Genomic DNA, 27,671 nt, shown 5'->3' with positions numbered 1-27,671 from the left:
AGAGTGAGTCCGCTTGAATGTTCCGAAAGTAGTTAGGGATATCAACCCTAAACCTATTGTACGGATTGTCTATGTAGTCCTAAATTTTCCAATCTTGCCAATGTAGCCCTAAGTCTTTGCCCGAGACTTCAATGTAATCCCCAAGGTCAATTACTGCTGAAAATTGTTGAAGTGGCGGTGTGCCACGTAGGACGGTTGGTAATGACTGGATGCCTTGTTGGCAACTTTTGATGTTTATGTACCGGAAGGACTTCATTAGAATTTCTCGCAAATGTTTAGGACAATACGTGTAATATTGAAAAGTTCATAATTGAATTGGCGTTCATGCAAAAGATTTAGGATCAAATTGGCAATATTTCCATAGTAGTTAGTTTCTGATATAGGAACTCGCTAGTCACTTTTTTTATGTAGGGAGTCACAAACTAAGTGGAGAACACAAAGGCGAATCGCTCAACTGGTTAAGTTTAGCATAATCATTAAAAGATGATTTAACTTGGTTAACAAGATGAGATTATGTAGCCCAGCAAGATAACGGGCCATGCCTAATGTGGACATGTGGATCATACTATGAGATTGGAACCTCACTTGCCGTGAGATATTCCGCAACTTCCACGTTGACTTGCAAGACTCTTCTCATAACTTCTGTCGCCTGCTTGCATGTTTGACTTGAATTCCTCCAAGCTTAGACCAAAGCAACCTCGTGCACGAGGTTGAACCCCTCTTCGTGATTGAACTTTCCCCTTTCGTCTTGCCAAATTTATGCAAGATTCGACCTAGCTTTAGCACCCTCACTTGACTACGACCGCGATTATTAGTATGCTTTTGTTTGGCTCCTCCATTAAAGTTAAATATTTTTTTTTTTACCCTTCGCGCAATAAAAAAACAATGCATGATCAAATTGTGCGTTGTCTTCACATTAAGACTCCATTTGTTTCTAAAAAAAAAAAAATATATGACGTTGTAAAAAACTATTTTTTAAGAAAGTCATTTTTCAGAAAAATGACTATATTCCGGTGTTTGATAAGAAAATTTTGTCTTTTATTTTATTTTTATTTTCCAAAATGGAAGTGCGCATTATTCTGGCTTCAGTGACTTAGGTATGGGCTCCGGGGAAATGGGTACAGGGCTGCATTTCTTTCACGTTAAAAAAAAAATTCTGAAAAATATTCTTTTTCAATTTTTGGCGTTTAGGAGAGGAAAATATGTGATAAAATAAAATATTTCGGTCAAATGCAGGGAAAATACCATCATTTTCAGAAAAATAACTTTCTGAAATATATTTTACGAAAATGTCAAATTTTTTGCGAAACAGGCGGAGCTTAGGCGAAGGGATTTGTAAAAAATTGTGGTCTGATCTCTTCTAGATCGAGGTCGGTGTTGGCTCTAACTCATTGCAAAATGTTCACGTGGATGGGATCATCTTCTGAGTTTTCGCTATGTTTTTTCTTAATTTTTTGTTGTCGGGTAATGATTGGAGCACTTTTACAATTGCTTCTAATTAAATTATCCAGCAAACAGTAACAAGCATTGGCAGTGCAAAAACCAATCAAGCTTATATATTTAGTTACTCCCAGAAGGCTCAAGCAACCTAAAAACTAACCCGAAAAATCAGCACATTTAGAGACCCAGCATCTTATATAAGTGCAAAGACTAACGATTGGATTATGGCATCAACAAAGAACCCAACTATCAAATTCTCTCCACGAGCATTGAAAAGTGACCATACAAAACAAGACAAGAAATGAAGCATTAACAAAGGAAAACGAATAAAATCCAGAGAAGTGAGAACATTTTAGATAGAGAATGAGCTCCCTTTCACCTTATCTTTGTCTATTTACTAATTCAAAGAAGTCTACTTATCTGAATGCCTATTATGTTGGCCCCCAATGCGAAAATCGTATGTGCCACGTCTCAAAACTTTCCTCGATTTAGTCACAATTCACTTAATACAAATATAAACAATTCCAACCCAAATCTCGAAACCTCGTCAAAGAAGCCTAGAACACTATAGTCTCTCATCCAGTAAGCACAAATAATCGTGCTTGGACATATATCTTTCAAGGCGAAATTGAGCAAAGAAGTGAACATCTTACTCCTACTTTGGCCATTACTCATAGGATTCCCTAGTCTAATAAAACACACGACTCACAAGCAATAAACTCAGAAAAGATAAAGATGATATACATATATACATGTCTTTTAAAATAGGTAATTTACAAAAGTTCACAATTTTCTGATTCTGTTAAAGCCGATGAGATGGCAGCTGAACCAATAACCGTAGTGTCTTGTAGCTAATACAAAGTGATAATTTTTAGCCCTTTCATCAACAAAAGTAAACCTCTTATAATTTTTATAACTCCACCTTCAGCAGTGCATCTATACCTATTAGCATCAAGTGTCTTCAAATCAAGAACATGTCCGAGATTACCTAAGGTTCTGATCATGTTGCAATGCATCTTAATATTAACAGTTCCAATCCAATCTGCTTTGCATGCAGCATTATTGCCCATTAGAATAACTCCACCATTATATTCTTTATACGTAGAAAACCAATCACGATTAGGATACATGTGATACAAATAACCTTAATCAAGAATCCAACTATTACAAAATTTGTATGTATCATCTGCAATCAATAACCAAAGTTTGTTTTTTTCTTTAGCAACACCAGTGGGAGTGAGACTTTTGTTGACCAGATTCCGTCTATTCTAGTGGTTGTGATTATTGTGACGATTGGCATTCCTTTGATTTTATTGATTCAAATTATTTTCTCTTTATTGCTTTGCTTTTAGTTTCAAACATTTTATCTGTATATGCCCTTTAAGCTTACGGTAGTTGCAAGTCATATCCCTATGCTTCGATTTTGACCTGCTTTTGTCACTATTACTTCTCTCAACAGACCTTTCTTGGGCAACTAAACCAGCCTCATGATTATTATTGCCTTCAAAAGTCAATTCTGTGTCAAATTTTTGCTTATTTAGCATACTAGTCTTGACATCTTCAATATCAATAGTTTCTCTACTAACAACCATGGTCTTTCTAAAATTCTTATAAGAGGGAGGTAGTGAAACTAACATTAAAAGAGTTTGATCCTCATCTTCAATCTTAACATCAATATTTCTTAATTTAGAGACAATAGCATTGGACTTATAAATTTGAGATTTAAGAAAAACACCTTCAGCCATAAGAAAAGTGAAGAGTCGTTGCTTGAGCCTTAATAGATTGGTGAGAGACTTTGTTAGAAAAATACTCTCCCGTTTCATCCATAGACCTACAAGCTGTTTTTTTTTTTATCTAGTACCTCTTGCAAAACTTCATTCGTAAGGCACAACTGAATCTTGGACAATGTTTTTTCATCCAATTCTTCCCACATTTCATTTGACATGGTTGCTGGTTTTTTCCATTTACTAAACAGAGTTTTCTTCAAATCCTATTGCGTAAGAACAACTAACACATGAATCTACCAAAGGTTGAAACCGCCGCTCCCATCAAACTTCTCAATATCAAATTTCGTTGTTGAACTTGAAGCCATAACCAAAAGATCGAAAAATCCTAAGGCTTTGATATCAATTTTTGATGATCTTAGGTTTCTCTCATCCTAAAAGCTAACTCAAAGGATGAGACTTTTCATCATACTTATAAACCGACCACTAGTTCCTTCCACAATCGATATGGGATAACTTCAATAATCTCTCTCTCACACATCGGGTGTTAGGTCGGAGGCAGTGGCAACCCATATCTTTCCCCTATGTCTATTGGGTCTAGACTTATTGGTAACTTAGGCTATGATACCATATTATTATGGCAATGAGGAAACTAAAACGAAATTAAAACCGTGAAAAGGAAAAAGAACACAAAGATTTACATGAAAACCCTTGCGCAAAAAACCATGTGAGAGGAAAAGAGAAATCCACTATAAAATCGAGAATTACAAATGGTAGCTCAAAAAACTAAAGTTGCTTATTAAGATAATAGCTTGAGAGAGAGAGAGAGAGAGAGAGAGAGAGCAATATATATACTACTTCCCTGAAACCCTAACTTTGGCGGAAGGCCAAAAAAATTCGAAGACATACTCAACATAATGTACTCAAACCGAACAAGTGACGGGTCCAACAAGTGACGGGTCCATCATATAAATAGGGCTAAGATATAAATAGTTTCTCAATTTTGGTCCAACATGTAATGAGCTCTTGAACTTTAATTTTTTCTTTGTAATATCATTAAATTTTTCTTGTTATCGCTAAACTTGAAAGTCATACTAAGCATCCTAAGCATCTTAGGTTTAGGTTTGCATTTAGGATTTCTTTTGAAAAACTATTATTTGAGCTGATTTGGTAGGTCTTGATTCCCCTTAGAACCGAGAACCGAACCAAACCAACCTGTTCGAATCCGTATGTCCGATATTGATGGTTTTAGATATCATATTGAAAGGCCTTGAATGATATGAGATGTGATGTTTGCAAGGAAGTAAACGAGGAATATGAAGTTTAGGCTTGGATTCATGATCGTGTTTTGAGATTTAATGATTGACTTACGGACGAAGGGCCTGTTTGATTATATAATTTTGATTTTGGATGGACAACAACTAGACTTGCAATTTATAGAGTGATCTAGGCTATGATCTTTACTGATGAATTGGCTGTTTGATGGTTTTGAATGTTAAACCTAAGATAGGGCTTGATGTGAAATGAGGAATACATGAAGAGTAGTGAGGACGTTCATGCATTGCACGGACTTATTGCATTAAAACTGTTGAGTTTTGAAATGTGCATGCATTACTCATGTCATTAATTTATCGAACTTGATAAATCGTCGATTCGATATGGGACGAGTTAAACGAGATACCTACCAACCATGAGACATGGTATGGGACGTACTAAGCGGCACTTAATTTCGTAGATGTGTGGCTTGGGGATGAACCATACGAAAGTTGGTGGGCCCGTAACGACCCGGTCCGACGAGGGCGGGGAGAGATGCGGGGGTAGAGAGACTTGGACAAGGTGCGGTTCATGGTAAACGTCTAAGATGGCGATAGGGGCGGGAATGGAACCAAGCCATACATCGAAAAAGATGAGTCTAGGTATCGGGCTGAGTCTTAACATGTTTTGAAAACTCGCATCTCTTCATAGTGGAAAGTGTTTTCGAAAGTGCATAGCATTGCATCACGAATGATGAGCGGATGAAAGGACGAATGGATGGTACGAGGAACATGGTAATGCCTTGAATGCTTGGTGGGGAGTTGGTCAGTTATATTTGTGCCTCTGAAAGTGAGTCGAAGAGGGTCCCTATTGTGTAGTCGGGGTAGCCTTGAATGAAATAGAACCCACACGGACTAGTTGGCCAGCGATCCAATAGTGTCATGGTGGGGTATGAAATGTTTAAGGACCGTAACCAATGAAACCACGGACATACGTATGGAACGAGGAGCTGTGGAACGAACTTGAGTTGTTCGTAGTAGAGTTCGTGAGCTAATGGCATCATGGAATTACAAGAGAATAGTGAGATAGTGAGGTTAGTGACGACCTTGAGAAAAGGTTAAGATTGTGAAATGTGTTTAGAAAGGATAAGGAGAGATAGTGAGGTTGACGACCCTAAGAAAAGGTTAAGATTGTGAGATGTGGTGAGAAAGGATAAGGAGAGATAGTGAGGTTGACGACCCTAAGAAAAGGTTAAGATTGTGAGATGTGGTGAGAAAGGATAAGGATTGAGATTTCGAAGATGAACTTCTTATAAGGAGGGGACAAGGATGGAGGTTTCGAGGACGAAACTACTTAAGGAAGGGAGAGTTGTGACAACCTGAATTTTTTACCGGATTTGACTTAACAAGTGAACTAGTGAGTTGTTGAGCTTGAAGGGATAAGCGCTTTAGAGCTGCAGGACAACGTTTCATACTGAACGGGTTCGCGAATTGGACCACGACACCCCCTTCTTATTTTTTACCAACCCATTTAGCCCCTATATAAAAGGCCCCCTTCTCTCTCTCTCTCTCTCTCTCTCTCTCTCATTTTTCCCCTCCCTCTTGTGCGAATCCCTTCCCCTCTCCTCGTTGGTTTCGCCCATCCTCTCCCTCCCTATAGACTTACCTCTTCCTCGCCCACGCCCTACGCCTCCTTCTCTGTCGCTCGAACCCTAACCACCCGAAGCCACTCCACTTTCAATGGCAACCTTGGCAACCAGCTCCCTAGCTTTCTCTCAATACCTTTTTTCCCTCAATCGGAGGCCGCGGCACCAATACGGGAATGAGGAGTTCAAGCTCGTCTCGTGGTCGATTTGAGCTCTATTTTCTTCGTACTATTGAGAGTGAAGATATTCTACATAACGTGATTATTCCACCAAAAAGTTTTCTTTTGGTTAGGACAACTCGAGACAAGTAGATTATTAACCTTTACTACTAGTTTACTTATTGTTGTCGATTTGTATGGGATGGCATAGTACAAGTGAAGTTGATGCTGAAATGGAATTGTTCTCGCGCGGCCAAGCGAGCGAACAACATTGCATGTTCGGTTTGTTTGATGAATTGGAGCCTTGTGATCATGGGGTGTTAGGATTCGAAAATTGATTGTTGTGGGTATCATCTAAGTGAGGTAAATCAAGCCTAGCATCTTTTGAAGGGTGGGCGGCCGAGAGCCTTAAGGGCATAAGGGAGTGGGTTTTATGCCCCGATTGTTGAATTCCCCGCTAGAATGTGTGTCTATGAGGCATGGACGATTAGAATTGTGGACTGTTACTCGAAAGGTGGGGAAGCCGAGATGGCTTGAGGTTAGTACTATATATGTACTGAACCGTAAGGTATTAGGAGCTATTTGTGATCTTGTAGTTTTATTTTGTCTGATTGAATGGTAAGGCTTGTTAGTCCCGTGTGTTTAATCCCATATTGTGATCGAATTGCGTTTTGATCGTGTGAAATAGACGAATTAGTTGTTTAGATAAGTACTCTATTTGTGGGGCCTTGGTTCACCCTTGTTGTTTCCAATCTTTCCTAGAATAGCTAGCATGAGTTGAGCACGAATCAAGAAATAACCCATGGATGAAGGTGAAGACAATGGAGCACGCTAATAGTAGGAGAAATTTTTGAACTTTTGTAAAGAACCTATTTAAAAGATATGTATATATGTATATATATGTATATGATCTTAATCTTTTACGAGTCTATTGCTTATGAGTCGTGTGTTTTATCAAATTAGGCCAAACCATTAGGTGTCGTGCCTGCCCTTTTGTTTTACATGCATTTATATTTTGTTTTAATCTTTCGCCATGCACCCTATAATATTTATTATCAGATTAAATCAGAACGTGACTAGATAATGGGATTATGAATGGTCCCTTACATATTGGTATTAAAGCAACAAAATCAAGGGTTGTTCCTTATATACTTAGTATTAGAGCAGTTGGATTGAGGTCGGGCTACTACAACACCATATTACAATGAATACACCACGACAGAATGGTATTGCATAATGCATGAATAGAACCTTATTATAAAGAATTGAGTGTATGTTGTCTAACGCAGGTTTGGGTAAGGAATTTTGGGCTGTAGTAGTCAACACAGCTTGCTCGTTGATAAATCATTCTCCTTGCACATCTATTGAATGCAAGATACTTGAGGAGGTATGGTCATGTAAACGTGTTGATTATTCACCTCTTCGAGTATTTAGTTAAGGAAAACTAGAGCTTACAACAAAAAAAATGTATCTTTGTTGGTATGCTTTGGTATAAAAGAGTATAGACTTTGGTATTTTGATTCATCTAAGATTGTAATTAGCAAAGATGTTACTTTTAATGAATTTGCTATGCTTCGTCTTGTCAAGAAATCACGTGACGGCTTGAATATTATCGAATTATTTAATAAGTAGATTTGGTGATTTCAAACTTAAGTGTTACAAATTATAACTTGGGATTTAACTAATACGCAATGGGACATTGACGTTAGTTACTTGGATTACAAATGAATTATTCACACCGAGTTTTATACATAGCTTGGGCGTGAACCCTTCAAACGACCCCCCTCTCTCTCCATTCAAACCTCTTCCTCACCTATTGTTTTCCTTTCTTTTTCTCCCTCCCTCTTTTTCCTACAAGTTCCTTCTCTCTCTCTCTCTCTCTCTCTCTCTCGAGTCACTCTCTTTCTCAATTCCTCTTTGCCTGTGCCCTCCACGTCCATCCGATGATCACAAGCGGTGTCCCTCGGCGATCCTCGAGTCGTCAAGACCCCGAAGACCTCAGCCACTCCACTTGCTTGTTTGCTCTCTCTCTCTTCCCTTCCACGGCCACGCGACTCCAAGCAAGAAGGGACGAATTCAAGCTTGTTTCATTGGCGATTCAAGCTTTTTTTTCTCGGAGAATCAATCCCAAGCAAGTACTACTTCTATCCTAACCAGTAGCCTGCCCAATGGTCGTTTATTTTGGCAATTTGTGCTATTTTCAAAACGGGAATGACGAGTGGGAGTTTGACATGCATGGAAAGGAAATTGTTGTTGGTTGAACAATCGCTTACTCAAGCTAACGTCCCGTAGTCATGGGTAAGCTGCATATGGGAGTGGATCATCGGATTTGTCATTAATGGTGAGAAAATCGAAATGGGTCTCGGATCGGCGAGTTGGGGGTGAATCATGGAGGGTGAAGTGGCGTGTGTGCTTTGTCGCTTAAATTGGCATCTCAGAGCCTTGGGTAAGTGGAATACTCTAGTTAATCGCCTTGATTTGGAGTCGGTCATTGATGAATGAAGTTGGCCGTACAAGATAGTTTGGCCATGTATATTGGGGGTGAATTCTCGTGATTTATGAATTGCATATCGACCCCGTAAGCTAAAGCGTTGCTTTACGGTATTGAGTAGACAGAAATCTATATAGTTGAACCGCTTAGTAAGTCGCCAATTTAACGTGGATTGGAAGTGAGATTATATGATTCGGCCATAAGATTTGAGGAGAGATTCAATGAGCTATCTGTGACCTTTCGTGTATGTATTTTGTGATAATTTTTCCTTGGTATCTATTGACGTGTTGTTTGTTTGTTTCTGCTTAAATGAATGATAATTAGATTGTTTAGTTGTTTGGTTAGAAGTTTTACTTGCTGAATTTCGGCTCACTCCATAGTTGTTATCATCTTTTTAAATATCCAGGTTTCGGCTACCACGGATGATCGTGCCATAGTTTGAGCGGGAAGATGGTGTTAGCTTAATACTCGGAATAGACGTCACCTTTTTAATCCTCCCAGCATATTCCCTTTATTTTGATTCTAAAGATGATGTATTTAAAACTTTTATGAATATATAAAAGCAACTATTTTCATAATTTGCAAGTGGATTTTCAAAAGAAAGGAAGGTATTGATGGAGTTGAAGGTATTATATTTAAAGCGCGTTTAGTTGCTAAAAGCTATGGTTAGATTGAAGGAGTTAATTTTAATGATGTGTTTTCACCCATTGTTAAACACAGCTCTATTCGATTTTTTTTTTTTTTGTTAATTGTTATGCATGATTTAGAGTTGGAACAATTCGATGTGAAAATAACTTTCTATCATGGTGAACTTGAAGAGAAAATCCATATGGGTCAACCATAAGGTTTTCAATTTGACGGCAAGCAAGATCATTTTCGTTTATTGAAAAAGTCTATTTGTGGCTTGAAACAATCACCTAGAGAATGGTATAAAGGTTTGATTTGTTTATGTTACAACTAGGCTATTATAGAAGCAAATATGACAGCTGTATTTATCCGAGAAAACTTCCAAATGACTTTTATATTTATCTGTTGTTATACGTTGATGATATGTTGATTACAACAAAAGATAAATCTGATGGATATAATTTGAAGGCACAATTGAGCCCTTAAATTGATATAAAGGATTTAGGTATAGCGAAGAAAATCCTAGGCACGGAAATTCGGCGAGATTGAAATAGGGAAAAATCGTGTATTTCCTAGAAAAGCTACTTTGAGAAGGTATTAGATCGTTTTGGCTTGAAAGATGCCAAACCCGTAAGTAATCCCCTTACTGCTCACTTTAGATTATTAGCTAGTTTATATTCACACACGGATGAGGAAATAAAATATGTCACATATTCCATACTCTAGTATAGTTGGTAGCCTTATGTATTCAATGGTTTGCACTCAACCCGATATTTCACATGTTGTTAGCGTGGTAAGTACATATTTATCATGCCCGGGAAAAGTTCATTGGCAAACCGTGAAGTGGATTTTGAGATATTTGAAGGGTACTTCATATTATGATTTAGAGTTTGAGAAAACTGGTGATACTTTTATAGGATATGTTGATTCTAATTATGCTGGTGACCTTGATAAAAGGATGTCTTTGACTGAGTACAAATTTATTATTGGAGGTTGTACAGTTAGTTAGAAAGCTTCTTTATTGCATACATTTGCTTTATCTACTACAGCTATTACAGATGCGGTTTAAGAGGCTATATGGTTAATAAGCTTATTTAGAAAGCTTAGTGTGGATTATGGTGTGACTATTGTCCATTGCAATAGTCGGAATGCTATACATCTAACTAAAGATAATATGTATCATGAGAGGACAAAATATATTGATGTGCAATATCACTATATATGAAACATTCTTACTAATGGCTATATTAAGGTCTTGAAGATTGGTAAGAAAAATAATCTAGCTAATATGTTCATGAAGTTTTTGCCTATTGCTAAATTCAAGCATTGCTTGGTTTGCTGAAACTAAGTCTTACTATAATGTGAGGAAAGATTGTTTATTATTTATGTCTATCCGAGGAATTCAAACCAAGGCGGAGATTCGTTGAGTATGTCTTTAATTCTTTTATGGGCTTGAGCTAAAGTTAGGGTTTTCGGGCAGCTCTATATAGAGCCATGGGAGAGGAGTAATTAGTATGTTTTTGAGTGAAGTTTTATATAAATTTTGTGGAAAAAACACTTGAAAGGGATACCTTTGGTGCCACTATGGTCCCGGCGGAAGAGCGTAAGACCGTTGGTCAGTAGGGCTTTGAGGAACTAATCAAGTGTTTGGAAAGCATTATTTATATAAGATGAATCTTTTAAGACGTACTAATTCTTCCTCTTCGGGTTCGATATCCGAGGTTTCTCAGACTGAAGGACCTTTGCATAGAGAACAAATTACTATTGAAAACTTTAACAAATCAATAAAAAATTGGAAAATACCTAAAGTCCGTTATGACCAGATTTATGAACAGTCTTCATTTCGTAAGATTTTTAAATCTTCTGACTACGTTATAACAACGAAGGAACGCGACATTCCTCTTAATTCCGCTTATTCTTTGATTCCCCTTTTGAATAAAGACTCTGTTAAAAAACATGCCCAAAAATATAATTACTTACATTTTGGAATGGTTCGGGTTGGCATTAAGCCACTTTTGAAAGAAGGTTTAAACACTTCTATTTTGCTTGTTTTACGTGATCCCGGACTTTGCGTTATGAAGATTCAATTTTGGCAACAATTGAGACTTCTTTGTGTAACGGACCAATTCATTTTGATTGTTTTCCTAACTTTTTGTTTCTTTAAGAGATAAGAACATTTTAAAATCACTTGTTTTACAAATTAAGACTCATAATTATGCGATAGATGACGGTTCGATTCCACTTTCCCTCATCTACAAGGTTCATTACAAAGCAATGAGTTTTGCTTTTGGCGTTCACTCTTTAAACTCAGCCCCTAAAGGTGAAACCCTTCTTTTGACAACCGATATAAAAAAATCAAATTGTATAATTCCGAAATCCATTTCTTGGAATGACGTTGTTTTGCCGGAACAATGGGAAATTGAAAATCCTATACCACGTCCCATTATCCGAAACGAAAATCCTACGAACATTGTTCAACATCCTGAAGGAAAAGTGACTATCCAATTTCCAAGACGGTCTTTTGACTTTTCATCTCATATCCCTTCAAGACCTTCTTTTTCTAGTTCTTCTTCTCGCAGATCTGTTGAATTAAGACCAAATCTACCTCCCGTTATCACCATCCCAGTTAGCGGTCAAGGTGATTCCATTTCTCAAGCACAAGGACATGCAACTCCAAGTGCTCCTCCTTTAAATTCTGATTTAAACATTAGCGGTCTTGACACAAGCGCGGGTATTGCAAGACCCGTTTATCAACAACGGGATCCAAGATCTCCAGAACCCACTCCTTCTCAAATGGAGCAAGACGGAGACTCCGAAGTTTTCATTTTAGAAAAAGATTTTGAACCAAATCGAATTCTTTTAAACAAAGAGTTTAATTCCGATTATAATACTAAAATCAGAAATTGGTTTTTAGACAAGTTTAAGAAACAAGCCAAACAAATCAAAGACCAATACTATGAATTCCTAGGACAATTAGGAGAGCATATGTTTTTCTTTGATTGGTTTGAAAATCATTTTCTTGAACAAAGAGAGGTTTTTAACATTAACAAAATTTTTAAGTGGAGATTAGATGATGGTCATGAAATTGAATCAAATCATCCTCCTTTGAGAAAAATTAATATTGATTTTAGGACTCAAGTAATTCCTGCAGCACCTTTCAAAAAACCTTGTGATGATGACAAAGATTTCAAACAAGAAAAGGAATTCAAAAAAATTATTGAACAAAATAACTTTGCTAACCAACACATATACACGATAGGTGAACAGTTGAATAGGATTGAAACGACTCTCGATTCTGCGACTCCTTCTCGTTCATTTTCCAATCCTATCCAAACTATTTCCACTCCTTCATCTTCTTCTTTCAATTTAAAACAACCCCTTTTTAAGAATTTTGAAATGCCAAAGAAATTCAGTAAAGAATTTTATGAAGCCCTTCAAGAAAAAAGAAATTTCTTCTTAAGAGAACATGAAAGAAAGCAAAAGGCTGCAGACTTTCCTGTTCTTCAACCAGTTTTGAACACACCAAAGGTTGAAAAACCTTTAACAATTTCCACTCCCAAAGAAGTTGTCGTTTTAGATTATGATCAAGTTTCTAAAATTTCTAATACTCCAAAGATTTCTACGTTAGACTCCAAAGATACTCCTAAGATCAACAGGATATCTTGGAAAGAACCTCATAAACTTTACTATTCTTGTGCCACTCCTCTAGATCTCGTCAAGGAAGAATCTCTGACTAGATTCCAAAATAAATATTCTGCCGATGCAATTTATGAATGGAACATTGACGGTGTTTCTGAAGCAAACATAATCCAAATTTTGAATCAAATGGTTATGCTTGCAACAACTTACAAAACCATTCCAGACACAACAGACCAAGAAATTGCTTTTATGATTATAGTCGGTTTTTCAAGTACCTTAAAAGGATGGTGGGATAATTATCTCACTGAAGACCAACGAAACCAAATTTTAAATGCAGTCAAAACTAAAGAAAACGGTCAAACTATTTTTGATGACCAAGGACAAATGGTCCAAGATGCCGTTTCAACTTTGATCTATTCTATTTCTCAACATTTCATTGGTGACCCTTCCGTCGTTCGTGATCACTACCAGGATCTTCTTTCAAATTTAAAATGTAGATCCTTAGGTGAATTCCGACAATACAAAGACAAATTTTTCCAACGTGTTTTGCTCCGACCAGATTGCAATCAACCATTATGGAAAGAGAAATTTCTTGCCGATCTCCCTATCCTTATCGGAAACCAAGTTCAAAAACGTATACGTGAGCAATTCGGCGAAGAAATACCTTTTAACATCCTTTCTTATGGCGAACTTGTTTCTTATGTTTTCAAAACCGGTTTTGAAATGTGTAACAATATCAAATTGCAAAAACAACTTAAAAAAGAGAAATCTCTCGGTAACAAAGGACTAGGAGATTTTTGCGGATAGTATGACCCTTCTTATGACTTTGCTTCAAGAAAGACCTCAAAGTGCAAAGGAAATTGCCCTCCCGAGGGAACCGAACAAAAGAAAAAGAAAAATTTTATTAGAAAACCTAATAAGTTTTCTAAAAATAAAAATTTTGACTCCAAAAAACAAGTTGTGAAAAAGGATTTCTCGAATTTTACTTGCTTTAATTGCGGGAGAAAGGGACATACCCGCAAATTTTGCAAAGTTTTCAAAAAGATTAATGAGTTGGAATTAGATGAGGAAACCCTTAACCAATTAAGCCAACTCATGATTGATTCAGAAAGTGAGACCTCTGATTTCTCCGAACCCGAGGATAATGACGATGGTCTATAATTTGATGAACTTGCAAATCTTTTTCATACCGAGATTGATTAACCTAAGGACCCCGAGAAGGATTCAAAGGATATTTGCGTTTTGACTAAAGATGAAGAAGAAATTTTAGATAAAATTGAAAACCTTTCTGATTCTAAGATAGCCATGAATCGTTTTAAAAAAAACAAGAATTTCTACTTCAAAACCTTTTGAGAATCCTTACAATTTGACTAATATTTTGAATAGAAGAAAAAAAAGTTCTCTAGACCAACAAATGCTAATGACCTGCAGTATGAGATAAATGAATTAAAAAAGGAAATTCGTTTTCTCAAAATAAATCAAATTGAGCAACATCAAGAGTTTTTGAAATTCAAAAGACAGATTTTAAAAAGAAAAGAGACTCGAAACGAGGATACCGAGGAAGTAGATCCTTCATCTTTTCTTCACTTACTTTCAAAAGTTACCTCTAAAAAATGGATAATTAATATTTCCATTAAGATCCATGATTTTGAGTTACATACTACTGCCCTTTTTGACACCGGTGTAGACTTAAATTGCATTCGTGAAGGACTAATTCCGACTAAATATTTTAATAAAACCACTGAAGCTCTGAAAACCGCTTTAGGTGGACATTTAAACATTCGCTATAAACTCCCAGAAGTTTTGATTATCAAAGACAATATTTCCTTAAAGACTTCATTTTTATTGGCTAAAGACTTAAAACAAAATGTTATTCTTGGAACCCCTTTTATTAATCTAATTCAACCTTTCATGGTGACTCGGGAAGGAATTGGGACATTTTGGGAAATAAAATTACTTTTCATTTTATTTCTAAACCTCATACGAGGAATTTAAATATTTTGCGAGAACAGTCTATCAAAGAGATTAATTATCTCATTAGAGATAAGGAATCTCACCTTTTATTTTTAAAAGAAGAACTGGATTATAAAAGGATTGAACAAAGGATAATTCATCCTAATATGAAACAAAAAATCCTTCTTTTAGAAAATAAGTTGAAAAGAGAAGTTTGTTCCACTCTTCCAAATGCTTTCTGGAATAGGAAGCAACATATTGTTGATTTACCTTATAAACTTGATTTTTCTTAAAAGAATATCCCAACGAAGGCAAGACCTTCACAGATGAATTCTGAACTTTTGACTTTATGCAAAAAAGAAATTGAAGATCTTTTGCAAAAAGGTTTAATCCGGAAAAGCAAGTCTCCATGGAGTTGTTACGCTTTTTACGTCAATAAAAATGCAGAATTAGAACGTGAAGTCCCTAGACTTGTTGTGAATTACAAACCTTTAAATTATGCTTTAAAATGGATTCGATATCCAATCCCCAACAAAAAGGATCTTTTGAACAGATTACGTCATTCTAAGATATTTTCTATATTTGACATGAAATCTGGATTTTGGCAAATTCAAATTTCCGAAAAGGATCGTTATAAAACGGCCTTCACCATTCCTTTTGACCAATTTGAATGGAATGTTATGCCCTTCGGTTTAAAGAATGCTCCTTCCGAATTTCAAAAGATTATGAATGACATCTTTAATCCTTATTCTGATTATATCATTGTTTACATTGATGATGTTTTGATATTCTCTTCTGACATTGATTCCCATTTTAAACATGTTAATCAATTTTTGAAAATTACCAAACAAAGTGGATTAGCTTTGTCTCCAACAAAGATTTTATTATTTCAGACAAAAATTAGATTTCTTGGTCATTATATTGAACATGGTACCATCATACCCATTGAACGTTCTATTCAATTTTCCGACAAATTCCCAGGCGACATTAAAGACAAGACTCGATTGCAAAGATTTCTTGGATCTTTGAATTATGTTATTGACTTTATTCCAAATATTAATATTATTTGCAAACCTTTACATCTAAAGGTTAAAGAAAAATCCAGTCCCTTGGACTAATTTGCATTCCGACACTGTTCGCAAGATTAAAACTTTGGTCAAAGAAATACCTTGTTTACATCTTGCTGACCCCTCTGCCTTTAAAATTGTGGAAACCGATGCCTCCGATATAGGATACGGAGGTGTTTTGAAACAAAAGAATGACCTTGGTAAAGAACAAATTGTGCAATTTATTTCTAAACATTGGAATGCTACTCAAAAGAATTATTCCACCATTAAAAAAGAAATTCTTGCTATTGTTCTTTCCATCTCTAAATTTCAAGGTGATCTTTTAAACCAAAAGTTTCTTTTAAGAATTGACAGTAAATATGCAAAAGACATTTTGCAGAAAGACATTTTAAATATTGCCTCTAAACAGATTTTTGCATGATGGCAAGCCATCCTCTCCGTTTTTTACTTTGATATCGAATTCATACACGGGGATTCAAATTCTCTTCCCGATTTTCTCACATGCGAATTTTTACAAGGAAAGAATCCTCAACCATGCCCCCCAGAAAAGATAAAGGCAAGAGCAAAGCTCCCGCCCCGCCGAAAAACCAAATAATTCCCCCAAAAATGACCCCCATCCGGAGTCGGCTTGAAGCCACCTAGTCTTCGGAAAAGCTTGTGACCCAGCCACAACCAAAGATACCTTCAGGACCAGGACAATCATCCTCGACCAAATTTCTAAAACCAACAGGCTCAGGAGATTCACCCTCATCCCTTATCCCTTTTGACAAACTTGTTATGATTCCCCCAGAATTTTTGAAGCAATTGGGATACGAAGTAGTAATCCCAGAAGAGGTACAGTCTCTTTCACCCTTGAAACCAAAAAATATTCTGAGTGAGGTGGTTCTTTCGGCTTCGCCAACCCCTCAAAAGACTGCTAAAACTAAATCCAAGTAGTTCCCCAAATACTTGGAAAAAATTTTGACGGTTGAAAAGGGTTTTTTCCATAAAGATCCTTGCATTTTTGCAAAAAACATGTTCGGGGAAAACCAATTTTATACCCCTTATGACAATTTGAAAACAATTGATTTTTATGAAAGAATTTTGACACAAACAGAATCAATAAAATTTAGACATTTTGCAGATAATCGGAAACCAAACATTATAAATTACTCTACTGCAAAAATTATGAGGGTCATTCACCATTCTAACTGGGACATTTCCCTTCGAACACCCATCAAATTCAATACCAAGTTGACTCAAATCCTTTCTCACAAACCTCGCTTTTACATATTTTGACTATCAACATGCATGGTGGAATACCTTCTTCAGACAAAACCCCAATAGAACACACACCTGGTTGTTCTATTTTGAAGAAAGTTTTGACATTTCAAACATACCCTACTAGTTTATATGGTGGTGGGATCATTTTGGACCACTCATTAACATACTTCCCCATACCATTTCTGAATCCTACCATATTTTCAAATCTTCCTACACACCGACTCCCATTGAAAAGACGTACCCGGCCTTTCTATTTTTCTCGATCACGTTCCGTATCTCCCGGGTTTTAGCCTGGGATTTTGAATATCAAGTAGGTGCACCAGGATCTACTTTTGTGATTTTGTCCGGAAGATTTAAAGTAAAATGGTGGGACGGCTTTAACTTCCGGGACAAATGCTCAATAGCCAATGTACAAAATTGGGTTCGATCAAGACAGGTTAAATTCAAGACACCAACTCCAAATACGACTTTTTTGCATGATCGATCAATTGCTGTCTCAAAATTAGCAGGAGCCTCCACAGAGGCGGACTTACGGCAAATGATGAGACAAGCCGTTGAAGATTATGAAGGCTCCGGAAATTCCCAAGCAGAGTCTCACCATAATGGAAACACAAATGAAGACGATTGCTATGGAATACTACCCGGCATCAACTGGGCGTATGTTGCAAACGATGAGGAAGAAGAAGATGAAGACCTATCATCAGATTCCTAGACAAATTTCTATGTATTTTAATTTTTGATGTATTTTGATTCACCGTACACCGTGCACTGTAGACTTTCACCGTATACCCTGTAGTAACTTTTACCGTAGCAACAGTAATTTTGTCTTTAAATATTTCCATTCCGAACGTTACAAGACAGAACGTTCGTAACACGAAAGAGAGCAACAGAGCGACTTCCCTTGCTTCTCGGTGAACCTTCTCCGGATCTTCTCTCCCATTTCGATCCCTCCTCACGAGCAAAACCCAAAAGGAGAGAACCGCTTCTATCCTTTCTTTCTTCCGACGATCACCTTCTTGCACTTCCCGGAGTTCATCTAGTAAGTACCCAAATCTATCCCCGATCTATTTTGATTTTCTTCCTTTCTTATCGGATCTACTCCGGATCTTTCTATTTTTGGAGTTTTTATGCACGGATCTACGGATCTTTTCTTGTAATCTTTTGATTTTGTGAAATAAATTGTGAAGTTTTCTCATTTCCCGCTTCATACCCACATACTGCGGTAGGTTTTGCCTCCCATTTGTGGTGTTTTAAGCTTTGCCTTTTATTTTCTGCAATCTACTTTTTGCATTTCATTTCCTGCACTTTAAATTTCTACAATTTTTATACTGTTCTTATACCCCGGAGCGGAAGGCCGAGCCTCCTAATTGATGGTTTTCTTTTATGATTATCCAACTCACTTTAATATTATTGACAAGTGTTGACATTTTGATAACCATAATCTATAATCTTTGTGAACTTTTAAACATTTATAATGAATATAGTCCTTCGTTTAGACGAATTCCATAAACGACGACGTTTGTAAGCCCCGGAATTGGTAGTGCCGTGCCTCCCGCTGGTGGCCTAAAATTCTGATTTTGACTGATCCGAATATAAAGTAAATAGAGTGCGGAGTCCGCTCGAGGCCCTCCTCTCGCTTTGATTAACTTCAGCGAGATTTGTTCTTAATATTCCGACCACTCATTTCAGACTTTATATTTTCCATATCTTGTTTTCTTCTACATACTTTCAGCATTCTCCTCTTCAATCTTCATTTGTGTTTTATGCACCGGTCTATCGATCCAAGTACAGACCTCTCATAATTCTTGGTTCTATAGTGGATTTCGCTTCTCCTCTTCCCGTGATTTTTGCTGCAAGGATTTTCACGTAAATCTTTGGGTTCTTTTTCTTCTTCTCAATTTTAATTTCATTTTAATTTCTGCATTGCCATAACACATTCATTATTTGAGTTTCGATACTTTGCACTTTACTGCTAGTAATAACAAAAAAATTTGAAAAGGTTTATTTAGCGGGAGAGATGCAATATAATTTGACGCATCCGAGTGAGACTCGGACTCCCAGTCGTCTGCCACATCATCTAGTAGGGCCCAGCGCACACACGTGGCTACCTCCTATTGGCTCCTTCAAACAAAGCACTTGACGTCATTCTTAGAATCTATAGGCCTGTACGGTAATCAATCTAATCGCAAAAAGTTGTTCTGATTAAAATAAATTTTTTATTCCGTTCTCTAAATGAGTTTTTAGAGAATTGGAATGAATTTGGTAACTACCCAAAATTTCTGTTCTTGGAGCAGAAACACTTTTGATAGCGGCATAAAATTTCTGTTTTTGGAACAATTGCTCTTCTCAATTTTTGTCGTTTAAGTCAAATAATTACGTAGTTACTTTATGAAATTTCATCATACATTTCAAAATTAATCGAAGATTAATTCATATTGATTCTCTTATGTAATATATTACATATTGAAATATAAAAATAAATATCAAGAATCATCACGAGTCATTTTTGCCATTTATTGTGGGGTTTCCTCAAACTTTTTTTGAGCGAGCGGTCAACCAACATGAGCGACACTATCGTTTTTGCCAGGAAAATGCACTACCCTTCCCCGCATTGGTGTGCATTTTTGGTTTTATGAAATCAAATTTCAATCTTAATTCATCAAAAACTTAAGAACGAGAGCTTGTTAAATGTTTACGATGGTTATTTTCGGCTTTTTCCAAAATTTTCTAAACTTGACTAAATATAAAGTACATAAACCTAGGCAAATCACATTCAGTGCAATCAAGTGCACATCAAAGAATAGGCCCTAAGGGCTTAGAAAAATGTGATTCGAGTTTAATTATAAATAAGTTTATGATTTTTCTAAAAAAGGAACAAAATCTATGAAATCTAAGGAATCTATACTCAAATTTATAAAAATGAGGTCAAACTAACCTAATCTAAGCTTCTTCTATTTTAGGGATTCTTTGAAATTTTTCCAAAATTTTTTAATTTTTTTATATTTTATATTTTATTATCTTTTATATATTTTTTTTTGAAAATGAGATCCCGTTCTGTTTTAGATTGATAGAAAATTGATGAGAGAACTGAAAAAAAAAAGTGAGACATGTGAGAATTTATTATGTTTTGTGATTTTCAAAAGTGATTCTTTTTTCCAAAATTAATTTTTTTTTATTCTTATTTTTCTTTAAAAATGTTTTCGAAAATAGAATCAAAATTATTTACGTTACTAAATAAAATTATCATTTTTTATTTATTTATTGCGGGAACAGAATCGGAGAACCGGTTAACATAGGCCCAATATGTCCTCTCGAAAGACCCAATTGCGAGACGGCCGCCTCCAACCTCATGCCCAGTTCTCACGGAGAGCGCGAAAGAGGGGCGACGCATAAACCCTAGCTCCTCCTCCTCCTCCTCCTCCTCTCCTCCTCCCTCTCCGTTGAGCCTTGACGGAGATCGAGAGAGATCCCGATACAGAGCCGGACTGACGTTCCATGGGGAAGAAGAAGAAGAGAGCGTCCTCCAAAGTGTGGTGCTATTACTGCGACAGGGAGTTCGACGACGAGAAGATCCTGGTGCAGCACCAGAAGGCCAAGCACTTCAAGTGCCACGCCTGCCACAAGAAGCTCTCCACCGCTTCCGGCATGGCCATCCATGTCCTCCAGGTCCACAAGGAGGCCATCATCAAGTATCTCCTCTCCCTCTCCCTCTCCCTCTCCCTCTCCCTCCATCGTTGCTTGATTGTTGGGTGCTTTGGATTGATGCTGTCGGGTGGAATTCGTCTTCTCTTTGGGCTTGTCATTCCGTTTTTCCACGTGTTGCCGAAGAAATTTAGTGATCCTTTCCTACTTTGTGATCCGGGCGACAATTTTGGGATTGGGATGTTCGCTAGGTTTGGCTTGATTGGGCATTATCTTTGCTGGGATGATCTTTAGCTCACCGAATGATGATTGTTTCGTATCTTTTTCTTTTGTTTTTTCCATTATGTATGAGAAGTAGGCATTTTGGTTTAGAGACGACCATCCACCTGGTTTGAGCACGGAAAGTGAAACACCGACCTTAAAATGCTTAAAGTAGAAGAGTTGACATGCTGCTGTTGGGTTCTAGGCATAAACTGGTGCCAATTTGGAAGTATTTTACATATGTTTTCCCAATTATGAATATTCGGTTTGGTTAGATGGTTTTTGTCCCTCCTTTCTTTATTACAGTTTCTGATTGGATAATGTTTACCATGAGATTTGGCCGGTGTCTTGGTTTTTTATTTTCCAATACTGCTAAGGGGACCCAAGGGGGTGCAAACCATATAGAAAAAGAGCTTAGCATAAAAGAGCTCATTTAAAATACAAATCATCTACAGTGTCGATTAAATCATTTACATCCACACAAAACTGTCCACTATACCAAAATGTGAGATTTTCAGCCACCTTTCAATAATTATGAAAATAAGCATCTCCGTCTCTTCTGTCTTTCCAAATCAGCCAAAAAAATAGCAAGAAGGATTGGAGAAATCCTCCTTTTCTTAGCGAGAGGCAAAAGAAGACCTTGCCATGCCCATAATATGTCTTCAACAGATACTCCTATAACCCAAAATAGCCCATTGCACGCATAAGTGGCCACCCACTTCATCTTGTCCATGGATAGTGAAGGAGGAGGTGTCTCACCGTCTCTGCCTCTCTCTTGCAATCAAAATCATCTATTGACCAGCACAATCCCTCTTTTGAACAAATTGTCTATGCTTCCCCAACTAAAATGGAAACTCCAGTTGGTACTCTCACTTTCCAAATAGCTCTCCAAGGTCCATCTCTAACACTAGTCAAAGGCAAAGTGTCACGATAGTGAGGTAGATCTTAGAGTTACATAACAAATAAAAAAAGCTGACAAAAGACTCAAGACAAAGTTTCCATACAAGCATCCTCGTTTTCTTTTCCAACTCTAGTTTCCTTGCTCTAAAGCTTTGTTTTTTTGACAGTTTCTTCTGTGGTGCTTTTGTTATGCAGAGTTCCTAATGCTAAGCCTGGTAGAGAATCTACTGAAATTGAAATATACGGAATGCAAGGAATCCCGCCTGATGTCTTGGCTGCTCATTATGGAGAGGAAGGTGAGGATCCTCATATGTGCATATGATTGTGCGATGTATTTATGTGGTGATTGATAAGTGTATTCAAATTAATTAGGCACTTGGAGTGCTTCTATCTAGCTGTTTTATTTTTGTCTTATTCAATTTTTTAAGGTAAATTAAGATAATACCTGGTTTTTATTCATCATATGCCCATGACTTTTCATCTTTTAGACTCTTTTCAAGATGCTTGATCTTCTGGGGTAATGGTATCATTGATAGAGCAATCTTAGAGGTCTAGCTTTGGGATAACAATTAGGGTAACCCCTTGTGAGTAGAAGTTCGTGGGTTCAAGTCATGCAAATGACCTTTCTTGGCCCTTGCATAGCTGGGAGCCCTGTACAATTTGGGATCATTGTTGGAGCCATACAGTTTTGTTGCGTCTATTGATCGGCTAAGGATCCAGTTACACCTTTGTGCTAGTAGATGCACTTTACGGGGGTGGATTATTTTTTGTTTTTCATGCTGACCAGTGGACCGTGAATAATCTCTTATGATTGTTTATTGATGCACTTCTCTAGAAATCTTTATGTTTTTAAGTTGTGGTAGAGGTAGTGTGTTTTTGTCAAGAGAGCGTGTGGAATTATACGATGGAACTTTGCATTTAAAAAGGAAGTGATTCAATAAGTATGAATTGTGTGTCTGTGTTTTGAGCAATTTGCTTGACTCTATGTGATGCTGGGTTATATAGGAGAAAAAGAAGAGGTATCAGTCCTCATGTTCCTTATGGAGTAATTTTGAGCAATTTTCTTGATTCTATGTGGTACCGGGTTATATACGAGAAAAGTAAGAGGTATCAGTCCTCATGGAATACTGAAGGGCTTTGATGAGGGGCGATATAGTCGGAGTTCGCATTTTTTGTAAGCCTCCTAATGACATGTATATTTAAGAGAGACATTTGTGAATTTAAGTTGAGTTTTATTTTAAAGGAAAACAACATCTGCATACACAAGTATCTGATGTTTCTAACATGTCAATTCAGTCTTCATTCTGACCTGGAAGCCGATTCAATTATTTGGGGAAAATATTTGGACCTGGTTGGGTACCTACTATGATTAAATTATGTCAATTTTGATGGTTTCTTTGACAAGTTGCACTAACTTTGCTTCTATTATGCATGGGAAACCTTCATTAGAAGAAACAGGTGGCAAATGATGGTTATTCGCTGTCTTAATATTTAGAACTTTTTGCAGATGAGGAAGCTCCTCCTAAAGTATCCAAGGTCGAGCCTCGATCTACCCAGCTTGCTGCTAACATGGTTCCTGGAGCATTGGGGGTTCGATATCCACCTCAGCCGACCTTAGGCACAGTGCCGCCAGTGTAAATTTTTTTAGGATTATTATCCATTTTTGAGCTGCTTAATTTCTCCTCATTTTGTAATTTATTGTCAGTGGTTATTTAGCTGTGAAAGGAACTTCTGTTTTTCTTGTCTTTATGCTCTGATGGTAATGCAGTCCGTCCTTTGGCTTTGCTGGTATAGTATGGGTATCAGGACATCATTTGATAGCAAATTTGTTCTTATACAATTTAATTTGTTCACAATAAAATGTGGAATCATGAACGGATGATGAATGAGTTGTATGCTGGTGAATGTAATATCTTGAGGATGAGCATTTTTGGCGATCTGATGCTTTTAGCGCATCAGATTTTTAAAAAGTTATTTCCATTCTTGTTTTGTGTTTTGAAGTCGGGCAGAGCTGACTATATGTTCTCATTGATCAACTGGTTTTGCAGTTATAATGCTTCATTATCAATGCCTCCTGGTGGTTGGTCAATCCCTCCACGTGCACAACCTTGGTTTCCGCCATATCCAGCAGTTTCAGTTCCTCCTCCTATGCCTGTGCCTTTACCTCCGATGCAGCAACCGTTGTTTCCTGTGCAAACTGCAGTTCCACCAACATCATCTGCTACATTTCCATCTTCGTTGCAGATAACTCCCCCTGGACTGCCTTCTGCCAGTACTTCTCTTCCTGTATCTCAGCCCTTGTTTCCAGTTGGTAGTAGCAGTATACCTATGCAAAGTACACCATATGCCCAACTAGGCATCTCTCAAAATTCCCCTGCAGATCTCAAGAGCTTGGTTGCCCATGCTAGCATTGGTCCAACAATAGCAGGTAGTATTCTGCTTCACTAATCAAAGGTTTTAATTTTCTTCAGTACTCTTCGATCCCAGCTATCACTATTAGTTTGCTGTGTTGGAACTTGTAGGTCTCCTTTATTTTGGTCTTGCACTATGATTGCCATGAGATGTAGTGTGTCAGGACATTTGATTTTGGTATGCCAACTTTTGTTAATCCTGGTCTTTGTCAAGTGTATATTCAAAATAAAAAGACCAAATGTTGTTATTAGGCCACAATTATGTGAAATGTCAGTTGAATTGAATTAAATTGCGAGATTCCTAAAAGTAGTTGAAATGAATTAGAAAAGATGGCGATACATGTAAAAGCACTATTTGAAACTGAGGTGAAGCACTTAACAATGAAAAACTAATGTGGACATATATTTTTGAACGAGTGATTCATCGATATCCAAATATTGAAATGTGAGGAACATTGTGTCTGACTCTTGAAGTCTGAGAACCTATCTTGTCAATCTGATTATGATACAATGTTGTTTTGCATTGCGGGGTTAACAGTGTCCATAGGAAGATAAAATATCTAAAACCTCGGAATCAGAAGCAAGTTTTCATAGTTATTATTTTGCAAGCATTTTTGTTGGTTTGACATTATCAGGTTTGTTTATAGTGCGGCTTCTCTGAAATTAGAAAGATTAAAAGTAAAAAAAGACAGTACAAAAAGTGAGTCAAATTGGTTGAGTGAAAATGGTGATCATCAAGAGAGTCATTTATTCTGTTGCTTTTCATGTGGTCTTGCTATACTGGCAATGTGGTTTGGCCTTCAACAATTTTTTGCTATTTGGAAATCTTTCAAATGTAGCTCCCATATGGTCAAAAGTATTGCTGTATCCTGACCTCTGTAAGGTGCAGTAGATGTTAGCTTCCTGTTGCTTCATGCTTAATCATTGTACATAAACTTACATACGAGGCATCTGAGCAACTACTCAAACTTGAGCTAAGCTGGCTCTTAGAGATGCATTAACCCTTAAGTGACAGCCCTGTATCTTTCAGTAAAAAACTGCGACCAAAACAATATTCTGTGCCTTTTTTTTTTCCCCTTCTGCCAGAAAATTGCTATTCATCGAATGATTTACTCTAAGAAGGTTTGCATCTAAGACGTGTATTATGCCCATGACTGTATATTGTTGATTCTACTCCAAATGTGAACTAAGAAAAACGTCATTTTGCACTCAATACCGATCTCTAATGTATTATGGATTTTAATTCGACTTTTTATGGCATTATTTCTATAATAGATGGGTCCGTCGTGAATTCACATTCGTATGCCTCTGGTCCAAACACTGGTGGTCCTTCAATCGGACCTCCTCCAGTGATTTCTAATAAAGCTCCAGCAACCCAGCCTGCCACTAATGAAGTCTATCTAGTTTGGGATGATGAGGCGATGTCCATGGTAACTTCTTCCTATTTTGTATGATTGCTTCGTTTACCTTCTTCTGTCCTTTCTTTAGGCAATGGTTTTTATGGTTGTTACTGGAAACATGCACAGGAGGAAAGAAGAATGTCCCTACCAAAGTATCAGGTGCATGACGAAACCAGCCAGGTAAGTCTTCAGTACCTTTTTAACATTCGACGTTGCTATGCACTTCTGACCAAGTAAGTAGGCTGAGTGCTTCCTGATTTTGGATATGATTGTACACGACATCTATAAGAGGTACTTCCAAAGGAAGTTTCCTTTGTTTCATATTTAGAGTTGACGTACTTGAGAATAGATGTAGAGTCAAATAATTCACTGCATGAATGCCATTGTCAATGTCGAGCAATATTTTTCTTTAATGGCCTTCTTCCAGTCTGCAAGCAATTCACCAACTTGTGGGCATCAAAATCAAGTAGGTATTCGTTTTTCCTTGTATCAATCCCAAGCTTGTTGCGGTAGGAACAATGATACGAAGATCTAGCATCAATTCTCCTGAGGAGGGTTATTTACTCTTACAATAACGCATTTCTGATTCTGCTCATTTGTCTTATTCCCGATTCCTAAATGTGGGTTTCGGCTGGGCTGAGGATGTACCAACGGATATAATTTATTGTTAGCATCATTACAATTTACTTTATTGATCGATCAGCCCATTCAGGCTTGGCTCAGGTCAGATTCTTTTGCAATATTTGGTATCTTCGAGGATGAAAAGCTTGATGTATGAGTTGTCCATGAATGGTGTGACTGCTGTCTTCTAATATATATGTTGCATTATTTTGCAGATGAATTCAATTGATGCTGCCATAGACAGAAGGATATCAGAAAGCAGGCTTGCTGGTCGGATGACATTTTAGTTCATCCTGGCATTCTCCGAGAGATTCTTGGATAAACCTGAGGGCTTTGCATGTTACAGTAAGTTTATTCATTTAAAGCCGGCAGTATCGGCAGTTTCTGTCGGGCTTCAACATTTTCTAACCGCTGGGCAATACAGTCAGAACTGTATCATATGCAACCTGGTTGGAAGGATAATTCTTCCTTAGTCGAGTTTTCCCTTGACGAGTTAAGGAAATTTCCTTCTATTTCTTTTTTCCTGAGGGATGTAAGAGTGCAATTTAACCCATTTATTTTCAATTATTTTAGGTGACTGTTTCTGCATAACTATTTGGTGTTGTAGGCTGGGATACATGTATCATTCCTTTTTGTCGATTCTTCCCTGTGATATCAAAATTATACAGTATAAAAGCTACTTTGGTTTCTTGGATATAAAATTCATGTTGACTGCGCTTTTGCCATAAATATTGCTTGTGGAAACATGCTATATGCGAGTCAACTCGGCCTGTGTGAGATGACTGAATCAGGGTGGTTGCAATTGTGTTGTCGATCCTCTAACAGGCTCGCTGATTAGAATTTACACCTGTGTCAAGCATCGTCTCTTTTGTTTGCAGAGAGATCTCTTGTATGCGGCAGCTGAAAACTTCCGAAGAGTGTAAGCATGTTTTGTCCCTACTAGCTTGTGCTTTTACTTGAAAGTTATGCAAACAGGCAAGTTGAAATTAGTGAGCCACTTTCTTGATTTGTTCTTTGTCTAGAGTAATGTCATCTTTGTCCATGCCTTGCTATTTAACTTTTATCCCCAGTGTGATGCCTTATCGCATGAATTGCATCCTTCAGAAAGCAGTTATTTGGGTGCGTTTATGCATTACCCTGGTAAGTATCATGCGCCAAAGCTGCTGTTATCTTGC

General features: G+C 37.2%; 1 protein-coding gene and 1 long non-coding RNA gene across 3 annotated transcripts; one reads left to right on the top strand and one right to left on the bottom strand.

Moving 5' to 3' along the window:
• The first annotated feature begins 20,580 nt into the window (after positions 1-20,580).
• LOC115728896 (protein SUPPRESSOR OF FRI 4) lies at positions 20,581-27,205 on the top strand. Of its 2 annotated transcripts, none has more exons than XR_007197792.1 (7): positions 20,581-20,950; positions 22,260-22,360; positions 23,572-23,698; positions 24,113-24,492; positions 25,751-25,905; positions 26,002-26,598; positions 26,712-27,205. XR_007197792.1 is itself a non-coding variant. In XM_030659310.2 (7 exons), the coding sequence occupies exons 1-7, from the start codon at positions 20,757-20,759 to the stop codon at positions 26,781-26,783; spliced, it is 1,083 nt and encodes a 360-aa protein (XP_030515170.1). In that variant the 5' UTR covers positions 20,581-20,756; the 3' UTR covers positions 26,784-27,205. The 2 variants fall into 2 exon arrangements, 1 of the variants encoding a protein (XP_030515170.1); XM_030659310.2 differs by having other exon boundaries at positions 26,002-26,055.
• On the bottom strand, positions 25,291-25,743 carry LOC125314229. Its single transcript, XR_007197793.1, has 2 exons — positions 25,526-25,743; positions 25,291-25,478 (listed from the first exon to the last, which is right to left on the bottom strand). It is a non-coding gene; the product is annotated as an uncharacterized LOC125314229 (long non-coding RNA).
• Positions 27,206-27,671: the final 466 nt, after the last annotated feature.

The sequence above is a fragment of the Rhodamnia argentea genome, chromosome 3 (genome assembly GCF_020921035.1).
Source record: "Rhodamnia argentea isolate NSW1041297 chromosome 3, ASM2092103v1, whole genome shotgun sequence".
In the NCBI taxonomy this organism is placed as follows: domain Eukaryota; kingdom Viridiplantae; phylum Streptophyta; class Magnoliopsida; order Myrtales; family Myrtaceae; genus Rhodamnia; species Rhodamnia argentea.
The sequence above is the reverse complement of the archived record's forward strand: the minus strand, read 5'-3'. Positions and strand labels throughout refer to the sequence as shown.